General features: G+C 32.7%; 1 protein-coding gene across 1 annotated transcript in view; it reads left to right on the top strand.

Moving 5' to 3' along the window:
- Positions 1-12,839, top strand: part of Eys (eyes shut homolog) — a 1,592,434-nt gene that overhangs the window by 67,998 nt on the left and 1,511,597 nt on the right. Inside the window, 1 exon segment of the mRNA XM_046432606.1 lies at positions 11,801-11,994. Coding sequence (XP_046288562.1) covers positions 11,801-11,994 — 194 coding nt within the window.

Here is a 12,839-nt window from a genome sequence, read left to right as displayed (position 1 = left end):
TGAAAAAGTTCTTTCATGCTATTTCTCCAATTTACCTGGAATTAGTTGTGATAAAACCCCTTCTTTAATTCATTAGGTGGGTATAGGCATTTTAAATCAATAATTTATCAATAAAATTATTTTAATTGTCAGAAAGATTATAACATTAGTTCCAGGGAATTGGACCACTGTTTTCTGAACTCCAATTTTCTTAATTACTACAATAATGGGTTGTTACGTATGGATACAGAAATTGAAAAGACAGAACTTGTTGTACCTCAGGGGTAGAGCACTTGCTTCACATGCATGAGGCACTGGTTTCAATCCTCAGCACCACATAAAAATAAGTAAATAAAATAAAGATATGTGTCCATCTACAACTAGTGTGTGTGTGTGTGTATACATGTGTGTAAATATATACACACATATGTATACATATATACATATATATGCACACATATATATACACATATGGATAAGTATACTTTTAAAAAAGAAATTGATAGGACAACAGGAACTATGCATATATTAATTGACTGATAGGAAAGCATTAATATGATTAGGTAATTGTTATTTTTCTACTTCATTATTACGCTAGTATTTCTTTACAGGAAGCATATTCAATTGAGTAAAATAGCATACTTCCACTGCAGAGGAAGAATATTATTTAATGTAAAGTAAATAAAATACATATTTTTTTCATTTTAATTTCTATCATAGTAAAGATAAAAGCGTAATATATATGGTGAATTGAAAATTGATTGACCGTTAGATTCCCACTTATATTAATCACAAAGAAGTTTTATTTCTGCTCCAAACTTGCAAAAGAGATAACATGTCAGGGTAAAACTCCTTTGTTTTCTTCAAAATTGGAATTTCTTAATCTTTTTCACTGCTTATAAATTCTAAGTTTTTATATTTTTATTTTCATTGAAATAAAATTAATAATTATGTAATATTTTAAAATGCTGTGAAGAATTTGAACTATTGATTCTGTTCAAATTGTTTAATTTTGCTCTGTATTTCTTGAGCTACTTGTTATTTTCAGGGTACTTAATCCTTCTTACTAAATAGGCTATGGTTTTAAGAGACATTGTATTTTGCTTCCCTGAAATACTGCATGATTTATAGTTGCTTTGTGTGTCTGTCCATAGAAAACATAACAAAACATAATGTAGTACTCTATTCAAATTCATCATTGGCTTGCAGGGAACATATTTCATACTATTTTAATAAGACTAAAATGGAAAGATGTATCACCTACATTTGTTTTTACCCTCTAGTAATTATTTTTATATTGAACATTTTTAATGTCCCATATTTTGATATGAAGTGGTTTATTTTCTCATAGTGACCCATACAAACACTAAAATGAAGAAATAAAAATAGAAACCATATATTCTAGGGCACAGCAATCCATAACCATGAATAGTCCAGTTTACCTTTATTCCTGTCATTGTATTTCCTCACTGACCCCTCTTGTCCCATTAATTTAAAAAATGCCACAAATTTTGTGCATGACAGAACCTCAATTTTGGTAAAATGTTTTGTAGCAGTCATGTTGAATTAAAAAATGCACCTCAAAACTCAATGTGTTTCTTGCTCAGAAAAAAAAAAAAAAAAAAAAAAAAAAAACATTGCTATCTCTTTGAGATAGATTCTTTCAAAGACATGACTCAGGTATCCAGTGCTAGAATATTTTAAATGTACAAACTAGAACATGAGGCTTCCAGAGAGTCATCACATGAAAAAAGAGACTTGAAGGGATGTTTGTCAATACTTAAGAACTTTGACCTGGACACCTAACATTTCTAACATTTCATTGGTGAGAATAATGATATAAAGAGTGACTGAAAAGTTCAGAGGATGTATGGAATAATCAGTGTGCTTCACTCTTTCTGACACATGTTTTAAAAACCAATCAGGTTGTCACTATATATGTAGATACCAGTGCAGACTGCTGCTTCACTGTTTGGTGTAGCACCTCTGGTCATCATGGATCTATCCTATTGCCCCTTGATACTTTGCATCAATTTTGTAGTAATTCTTTTTTTATTTTACACTCACAAAAAAACATGTCCACACCATCATGTCTATATTGTGGTATTACCCAGAGGTTAATGAAAAGGAGTTAAATAAGGAAACATAAAGTTGGACTCTAGAAGAGCTGACTATATAGTCCACTTCCTGGACAACAGACTAACTCATCACAAATGATCATCTTGCCCTGAGGTCACACTAGTTTCAGGGAACCATTTATTTCCCCTCAACAAATGTGTCCAAATATATCTCGTCCATCAGAGTCCAGGCCTTAAGGTTCTGAGTCTCAGAGAAGAGCTTCTTTTCTTCTCTTTGAATCTTCACTTCTTTGTAGCAGTACTAATCTTCTGTGATGGATGACAGTTCCAATGTCCATTCTCCTATGAGCAATTCTCTTTTCTTCAAAATCTGCTTTTCCCCAAACTTCCATTAGGGCAATATTATCAAGTAACATAGAGTATATGTCTTGAATATTGCCATTTTTTTCTGAAATAATAGCACACATGAAACTTTATAAGCACAATTGAATTTGAGTTTCAGAAATCACCATTTGATCTGGAGTCTCAAACTCCTAAACCACATGTACATAAAAATAACAACAATAGCAACACAGTCACACAAAATTTGTTATTCTTTATAATATTAATTGCCCATGTAACATAGCTTTTTAAATTTTTGTTTGTTGTGATATAACAGGACGTTATCTAAAACAGTGAATAAGTTTGTTTTTATAAATGTCTTTTTCATAAAACATTAGCATTGGGACCTAGTCTTTAGAGAAAAGCTCTTAAACATGAAACCAAGAGCACAATGGTCCAAAGAATACATACATAAAATCTGAAGTAATCAAAATAAAATAAATTTAACTTAAACATTAAAAATATGAAAAGGCAAATCACAAACTTCCAAACCACCTATGTGATAAAACACCTACCTTTATGAAGAATTATAAAAATTAATTAGTTTAAAAAATCCAGTGAGAAAATAGGCAAAAGACATAAAGAGACAATTTACTAATGAGGCTATTAGAATTACAAATAAGCACATGAAAAGATGTACTTTGTCAGGATGTGTTACTACTCATCTATTAAAAGAGCTAAAATGAAAAAAAAAAAATAATGACAACACCAAATGCTGGTGAGCCTAAGGAATAAATGGATATATCATACATTGCTACAGGAAATGTATAATGGTACAAACACTCTGCAAAACAATTTGACAATTTTTTAAAAACTAAACAAATATTTACCACATGACTCAGTAATCTTACTTTCAGAAATGTTTTCCAGGGGAATAAAATTCTACTTCCACACTGAAATCTTATATTTATGGTAGCATTATTAGTTTCTTAGGCACTTTGGATTGCTATAACAAATTAATTCAAATTGAGCTGTTTAAGTAACATTTGTTTCTCATCGTTCTGGAAGCTTCAAAATCCAAAATCAAGGTGCTGATAAATATGTGTTGTCTGCTGAGTCCCTATATGGTAGGCAGATGGATATCCATTTATTCTGTCCTCACAGGGTAGACCAGAGAAGGGGAGCATCCTGATCTCTTATTGTAGGGGCATTAATCCTATACAAGACTGCTCCACTCTCATGATCTAATTACTCTCAACACTAACCCAAATACCATCCCATTGAAAATGAGTTGTCAACCTAAGAATGAAGACAGCACAAACATTTGATCCATAGCAATCTGTAATAGCAAAAAAAAAAGTAAAAATTCAAATACACATTTTTTTTTCTTTGATGCTCAGGTTTGGAATTTTTTGTTGTTGTTTTTTAATTTGTAAATATGTCTGGATTCTTCAAAGCTTTCTACTGTTTCTGTTTAATTTAACCCTAAGAGAATTGAAGAGCATGTATGATAAGGTTTTAATTTCTTTAGATGTATTGAAACTCGTTTTCTAGCCATGCCTGTGTGTTGATATATTGTCTATCAATAGACCTGGGAAAGTTGGGGGCTGGCACTTGAAGCAGTGGGTGAGTAGTTGCCTCTTTAAGTTTTACAACCTAGGAATGTTATTTTTTCCCAATTAGTTCTCAGCCTAAGATCATCTGAAAAGAATTAATAAAAAAATTGAAGCCTAAGACTGGGGTCCTCACTGCAGTTTTTATAGGACCTGGATCAACAGGTATCTAATTGCAGAGTTGAAAAGCATGTTTGATGATGTTCCACAAATTGTCCTGAGGTACACCATAGTGACAATAAGAGCAGCTACTGTGGTGGCTGATAAGCCTTGTGTATCTGTGAATAGCTAGGTTCCAAGAGCAAATTTCACTCTATTAAGCCTCTTAGTCTGAATAAGACTTTGGACAATTCATATATTTCAGAGAGAGCTGAATGTGGAACTATCTGACTCCCTGCTAAGGTGGCATAGTTGTTTCTAGGAATTAAAGAAAAGCATTTATAATTCAATTTTATAAACCTTGCCAGCCAATTTATGGCACTACCCAAGAACAGCTAGTATATAATTTTTAAAAATCTAATTTGATTATATCAAACTAATTCATTATCCTGTGAATAGGAACACCATGAAATATTTAGCTATGAAGGATTAAGTAACTGAGCAACTCCATGCAAGCCAAAAGATATCACTTAGATAATAATGTTAATTCATTTGGACTTTGAATGGTATGTTAAATTCTGAAGTATAAAATCACAAAGATGATATAAAATTTTAAGTGATACCACCACTGGAATTAGTATGTTAAAGTGACTCAACTTTTAATTTTAAGAAATTAGTGTATAAATATTTATTTTGGTCACACAAAAAGGGATTAAATGTATATTTATCAATGTGTTGATATATTAACAAGTTTCTTATTAACTAAACAGAGAATAACTGTTAATTATATTAATTGTATTAAGTAACCCAAATATTACAATCATGGTAAATTTTTTAAAAGATACTACACTATAAGCATTTAATGCTTGCCATTTTCAAAGTAACTGCAACAATATTTCTTTGATAAATTTCTTAAAACAAACCTAGGATTTATTTTTAAAAATTATTATTCACTTTTATATTTTAATTTTCTTTTAACTAAAAAGTTAGCCACAGCTTAAGTAGCTCAGCTAGCAATGACTGGCTATTTAATGGCAAATTAATAAAACAAATTTGTGCACACCATCTAATACTATATAAACTCCAAGCTCTTTTCACCACACACAATACCCACTAGATTAGTCCTATAAAAAAGTTAGAACACTTAATTTTTAGTATTAGTTACTATTTCTACTCTACAACATTATGTTGTCCAATATTATATGTAAAGTATTAAGACACACACAAACACACACATATGTACACTCTTACACACATTGATTTGTCTTCTTTTACAAAGTTCATGAAATGTTTGTTTACTCTTTGGAGATATTTGTTGTAGCAATTTCCAAAGTAATCCTTAGGGTAAAATAATAAATAACGAAATGCCTTTTTTTAGCGTTTTGTTTTGAAACAACATCTTATATAACTATAATAAAACATCTGAACTATGAAATTGACATTTGTACAGTGTGTGAGGATACTTTAATATCATTTTATAGCAAAGATTCAGGAAATTACCACCACTATCAAAACAGAGAATCATTTCATTATTAAAATCATCTGTAATCCCTGTAGCTCAGTAGGCTGAGCAAGGAGGATTGCAAGTTCAAAGCCAGCCTCAGCAATTTAGTGAGGTCCTAAGCAACTTAGCCAGACCCTGTCTCAAAACAAAGACTAAAATGGGTTGGGAATGTGGCTCAGTGGTCAGGTGCCTTGGGGTTCAATATCTCATATCAAAAGAAAAAAAATTCTCTCTCATGCTACCCATTTACATTTTTACCTATCCTAACTTCCACTAACAACCCTAGCCAATGGCAACTCTTAATTTTATCCTTTATTATAGTTTAGTTATGTGAATATATTATGCAATATCTCAATTTGTTGAAATCAACTTTTTTCTCTTAATACTATGTCTTCAATAGATGTCTAAGTTTGTGTGTGTGTGTGTGTGTAACTGATGTATGGTATTCTATGGTATCAATGTACCATAGTTTAACTATTCACTTACAAGACATTTTATTTGCTCCAGTTTTACACGATTACAGATAACTGTATACTAAATGTTTATATGTTAAATATCTAAAGTCCTACAAGATGAGGGCCTCACTTAAAAATAATATTTTATGTTTAGAGTTTTTGATAAATGGATAGATTGTAGTTTTTTCTGCCACAGAGGGAAAAATAGGTAAATATGTGAGATTGTGCTTGTGTTAATTGATTTCACTATAGTAGTCATTTTTCTATCTCTCTATATTAATTTCTATATCTATATGTGTTTACAAAGATATATATATGAAATCATGTTGTATATCATGAATATACACAATGAAATTTATGTTAAAATTATTTGGAACTACAAAGAATCTATGCACCAGTCAAAATGATTATGGGGAAAAAAGAGAAAAAGTGAGTTGATTGCTCCATTTCAAGACTTTATATCTATATTTATCTGAGCACTGTGAAATTCCATATAGAAAGGTACAGAGATCAACGTGACAAACTTTACAGAGCAGAAATCAGCTCTATGATTAAGGCCTGTCAATTTTAAATAAAAGAAGAAAGGGGTAGACTTAAAAACTTGTCTGGAACCATTGAATATTTGTATTTTAGAAAATATAATAACAAATTACTATCTCATACTTATTTAAATGGATCAGAGACCTAAGTATAACAGCTAAAATTATAAGACATCTAAAAAACCATGACAATATTTTTCTGAATATAAATTAAGCAAAGAGTTATCAGATATTACACTAAATCATGTAAAAGAAAATAGTACCAATTGGTCTTAAATAAAGAATACAATTGATACATTAGACTTAATCAAATCAAAATTTTTGTTATCCAAAAGTCACCAAGTTGAAAATGAATAGGTAAACCAGGGAGACAGTATTTTCAGGTGACATATATCATAAATAACTAGCATCTGGAATATACAAAGAACCTATTCAAAACATGTATTCAATAATAATTAAAGCGCTCTCTCACCAATGGAAATGTGCTAAAATTGGCTTCTAGTAATATGCATTTATCATTAGATATATACATTTTATTAAATTAGCAAAATAATAAAAAAACATAAAATAATCTATATATTTGCCAAAGTTATTGGGTTATAATTTTCAGTATGAAAATCCCTTGATATGGAAGTAATACTACAATAAGCCTGTTTAAGGAATCCATTCACAATTGCTGCAGCCTCTGATTCTGCTTGTGCCAGCCTGAGATCACCTGGAGGTCTCTTCTCTGGGCACAGCCTGGGTTACCTCTGACTTGAATTCTGAATTCCAAGGCTGCCTCTATGGTTGCTGCTGAAGTCATCTGTCAATCAAATGCTGCCTGTACCTCTATCACCATTGGTGCCGCCTCTGATTCCACTGCTGCCAGCCTGAGATCACTTGGATGTCTTGTTTCTGGGTACTACTGCCACAGGAGACACCACTGCCCTGGATGCAACTGAAGCCAACACTGCTGCTGACCCCTGAAGATCACTTGGTGACACTGCCCCACAGCTGCCACGGCTACTACTGATACACTGTCTGCTGCCAACAACCACAGCTGCTACCCCTGCTACCATGGCCTAGAGGACTTCTTTCAGGGAAGACTTCAGGTTTGGTTGCATGTGGCTGCACCCATTTTGGGACACCAGCCAGAAACTGATTCCTGGGTGCCAGCAGGTTTACCACCATAAGAGCCTGTGTCTGGGGACTCTAGCTGAGACTTGCAGATTCAGTGTGGGGGGTGCCTGCAGGTTTGGGGGAGCTGGTGGCCCTTGTCTTGCTGCTGCATCTCGGTTTGGTCATTTGCATGAGTGTATCCTGGTGGTCTCTCTGCAAGTAGGAGCAGCATTGAGATCTTGGAATTACAGTGTCACTGAGCCTGAGGTGTCTGAAGCCTAAATTGGTGAGATAAGAGACTGGGTTTGAGAGGACAAATCTAGGTTTGGTGATCCCGAGAGATGTCAGAGAAAGGGCTGACAAACTGTTGAACATGACAGAGACAGTTTGACTTTCCTGAAAGATTTATTTTATTTTTCGATTCACTAATCTCTATTATATTTTCAAATATCATATTTCCAAAAAGACAGGATGTCTTTTATGCATCAATGTGTGGAGAACAATGATATATGAATGGTGTTTTGCATTTTTTTGTATTCTTATGTCTTCAATTTTTTTTTTCTTTTTGTTCATATTCTTCCTCTCTTGTCTATTTTCTTTCCAACTTTTTTCCAACCAACAGTTAATCTCTGTAGGTTTCTCTTCTATTCTTCCTGTGAATTTTTACTCTAGCTTCTCTCTTAGTCCCTTGCAAATATTCCATACTACACTACTGCTGTTCTCTCATCTACCATTTGAAACTGTAAATTATTTTAACAACTATTCTGTTTGTACTATAGATGGTTATTGAACCCATTATTTTGGTTTAATATGAGAAAGCAGTTAGATGCCTTAGTGGAAGCTATTAGGTTTAAGGCTATATATTGTGTACACTGAGTGCTGTTGATATTCATCTCATAAGTAAAGTTGAAGCACTGGAAACCTCAGAGACACTATAGTTCTACAAGGTAGAATTCATTCTACCTTAGATCTATACATTTAGGTGGGAAAACACTCTAATAACATGAAAGAACAAGGGAATAAAGCACTCCAAATAAACCAAGATGCTTCAACTACAGAAGCTACTGATAACACAATAAAAGAAATGTTCAAGAAAGAGTTCAGATTGTATATAGTTAAATTGATATGTGAAGTAAAGTATAGTATAAGGAGTGAAATTAAAGAAAAAATACAGACCACTTCAATAAAAGTTAGAGATCATGAAAAATAAAAAAGGAGAGATCCTTAAAATGAAGGAATCAGTAAACCAAATTATAAATTCAATAGAAAACACCTCCAATAGACTATATTATTTGGAAGACAGAACCTCAAACAATGAAGATAAAATATGTAATCTTGAAAGTAGAGTTGAACCTGCAGAGACAATGTTAAGAAACCATGAACAGAATATCCAAGAATTATAGGATAACATGAAAAGACCAAATTTAAGAGTTATTGGAATAAATGAAGGAGCAGAGATATAAACCAAAGGAATGCCCAATATTTTCAATGATATAACAGCAGAAAATTTTCCAAACCTAAAAAATGGAATGAAAAATCAAATACAAGGGGCTTATAGGACCCCAAATATACAAAATTACAGAAGACCCACACCAAGACACATTACAATGAGAATGACTAACACAGAATAAAGATAAAATCTTAAAGGCTGTGAGAAAAAAAAATCAAATTACCTATAGGGGGAAACCAATTCAGATCTCAACTGATTTCTCAACCCAGACCCTCAAAGCTAGGAGGTCCTTGAATAATATATTTCAAGCTCTGAAAGAAAATGGATGCCAATCAAAAATTTTATATAAAGAAAAATTAAGTTTCAGATTTGCAGATTAAATTAACACAAGCCATGATAAACAAAGATTATAAGAATTCAAAACTAGAAAGCCTACACTACAGATCATTCTCAAAAAAATATTCCGGGAGGATGAAGTGGAAAAAAAAAATGAAAACCAGCAAAGGGAGGACCTACACTAAAGGGATTTTCAACTAAATGAGAAACTAAGACAAATCAAAAAGCAGAAATAAATCAAAATTACAGGGAATACAAATAATATCTCAATAATAACCTTGCATGTTAATAGCCTAAACTCATGAATCAAAAGACATATACTGGCAGATTGTATTAAAAAAGCAAGAACCAACAATATGCTGTCTTCAAGAGACTCACCACATGGACAAAGACAACCACAGGCTGAAGGTGAAAGGATGGGAAAAAACTTATTACTCATATGGATTGCGTAAACAAGCAGGGTTTCCATTCTCATTTCAGATACAGTAGACTTCAAACCAAAGTTAATTAGAGGAGACAAAGAAGGACATTTTATACTTCTTAAGGGAAGTATACATGAGTAGGACATAACACTTATAAATATTTATGCCCTAAAGAGTAGCATCTATATACATCAAACAAACACTTCTCAATTTTAGAAGTGAAATAGACCACAAAACAATAATACTGGGTGACTTTAACACACCTCTCTCACTAATGGACAGATCTTCCAAACAAAAACTAGAGAAGAAAATTATATAACTAAATAATACAATCAATAACTTAAACTTAACAGACATATATAGAATATTTCATCCATCAATGAGCAAATATTCTTTCTTCTCAGCAGCACATGCTCCTTCTCTAAAATAGACCATATCATATGTCCCAAATCAACTCTTAATAAATACGTAAAAAAAATACCCTGCATTCTGTCAAACAACAACTGATCAACAATTATACGAAAAAGTGTTTCAACATCTCTAGCAATTAGGTAAATGCAAATCAAAACTACTCTAAGATGTCCTGTCACTCCTATCAGAATGGCAATCATCAAGAATACAGGCAATAATAAATGTTGGTGAAGATGTGGTGAAAATGGTACACTCATACATTGCTTGTGGGACTGCAAATTGGGGCAACCACTATGGAAAGCAGTAGGGAGATTCCTCAGAAAATTGTGAATGGAACAACCATTTGACCCAGCTGTCCCACTCCTTGGTTTATACCCAAAGGACTTAAAATTCTCTTTTTCTCTCTCTGCTCCCAATCCCTCTCTGTGTATGTCTCTGTCTCTGTATGTGATTTTTCAAGGTCTATAGTGACGCAAGGCCTATAGTGACACAGCCACATCACAATTCATAATGGCTAGACTATGGAACCAACCTAGATGCCTCTCAATCACTGAATGGATAAAGAAAATGTAGTATATATACTCAATGGAATATTACTCAGCTTTAAAGAAGAGTGAAATTATGGCATTTGCCAGTAAATGGTTGGAGCTGGAGAATATCATGCTAAGCAAAATAGGCCAATCCCACAAAATGCAAATATTATTTCACAATAAGGCAGGGGGCACTAGTAAAGAATACCATTACCTTAGATTAGGTAGAGGGAAGTGATCAGAGGGGAAGAGAGGGGATGTGGGGATGGGAAATATAGTAGAATGGAACAGACATTATTACTCTCTCTATATATGTGTCTACATGACCAATATGATTCTGCAACATGTACCTTCAGAAAAATGTGAAATTATATCACATCTATGTATGCTGTATCAAAGTACATAAATGGGGATGTGGTTGTGGCTCAGAGGTATAGCGCTCACCTAGCATGTGTGAGGCACTGAGTTTGATCCTCAGCATCACATAAAATAAAATGAAGACATTGTGTCCACCTATAACTAAAAAATAAATATTAAAATAGTGCATGAGGGCTGGGGATGTGGCTCAAGCAGTAACGGGCTCGCCTGGCATGTGTGGGGTACTGGGTTCGATCCTCAACACCACATAAAAATAATATAAAGATGTTGTGTCCACCAAAAACTGAAAAATAAATATTAAAAAATTCTCTCTTTCTCTCTCTTTAAAATAATAGTGCATGAATGCATTCTACTGTCATGTATAACTAATTAAATTTAAAAAAAATCATTAAAAATTACAAAAATAAAAACACATACAATTCTGTACCAAAAAAGAATCCATGCATTTTAGACTATTTTCTATAATGACTTTCACTTTCTTTTTCTATAATGACTTTCTCTTCATATTTTCTCTTTTTCTTTTTCCCTTTCTGCTCCCAATCCCTCTCTGTGTATGTCTCTGTTTCTATATGTGATTTTTCAAGGCCCATTCTGTGAGGAGCTCATGAAACCTCCTAATCCTTATTCTCATTGGGAAGAAAAAAATTGGCAAAAATGCTGCTCTGCTTACATCTGTGAATGCCCAAAAGAAGTTCTCAGTCAAAACTGCGAAACTGATGTCAATGAATGTTCTGAAGCAGCACGTCAGATTGGCACTGACTGTGTCAATAAACCAGATGTAAGTCTGAATGTAGGGAATGAGAGAGCAGTTTAAATGAAATTCACTACTCAAATTACATATGAAAATTGCATATAAAATTTTCATTAAATTATAATTTTAAAACATAGGAAAGTCAGAAAATCTACTTGTTCACTTTCCTTTTTCCCATTTATATAGAAACCCCAATTTTAAAACACTGCTCAGTCTCATTTTGTGCTCTTCCACCTGTATTCTTCCTCAGAAACAATGTAATTTTACATACTTTCTAGTTTTCGTTATTTCTTTTAATTTTTTCTTCTCTTTTGATTACATGAAATTTTCACACCTTATTAATTGAATATTTAAATTAAGTAGACAAATGGTTTGTTAACCGTTCTCACAGACCACTCCATTTTACTACTAATCATATTTGCCACTAACTCTTAAAAATCTTTTGGAGTTTATTCTTCGAATTTCACAACTCTTAATCACCAACAGTGTTTAAATGGAACTTTCTTCTTGGAACAATGTCCATTCTATTAACAATATTTTGGTCAAGCCATTACTAAGAAGTTTTAGTTTAATTATACAAAACATATAATATAAAGGCCTACTATAGTATCATTTTGTAATTCACCTATAATTTTTTGAAAAACAGCTAACCAGTTGTCATTAACCTATGTTAAAGGAAACATCAACATTAAGAGATTTTAGTGGAAAGAACACTAAGACATGCTTGTAACAATCAAGACCATTATACTTGTAAGGGGAAATTAGGTCCTCCACTCCGCCTCCCCAAAACATGTCTATGTCCTAATCTCAGCAATATGTATCAACTCTATGTTACATAAGAAGGGGAAACTAAGGTAGCAAATAGAATCAAG

Source organism: Marmota monax, unplaced genomic scaffold (genome assembly GCF_021218885.2).
Source record: "Marmota monax isolate L192 unplaced genomic scaffold, Marmota_monax_Labrador192_F-V1.1 WCK01_AAM20220418_F8-fsc00116, whole genome shotgun sequence".
NCBI classification, from domain to species: domain Eukaryota; kingdom Metazoa; phylum Chordata; class Mammalia; order Rodentia; family Sciuridae; genus Marmota; species Marmota monax.
Note: the sequence above shows the minus strand (reverse complement) of the source record. Positions and strands in the feature narration are given on the sequence as shown.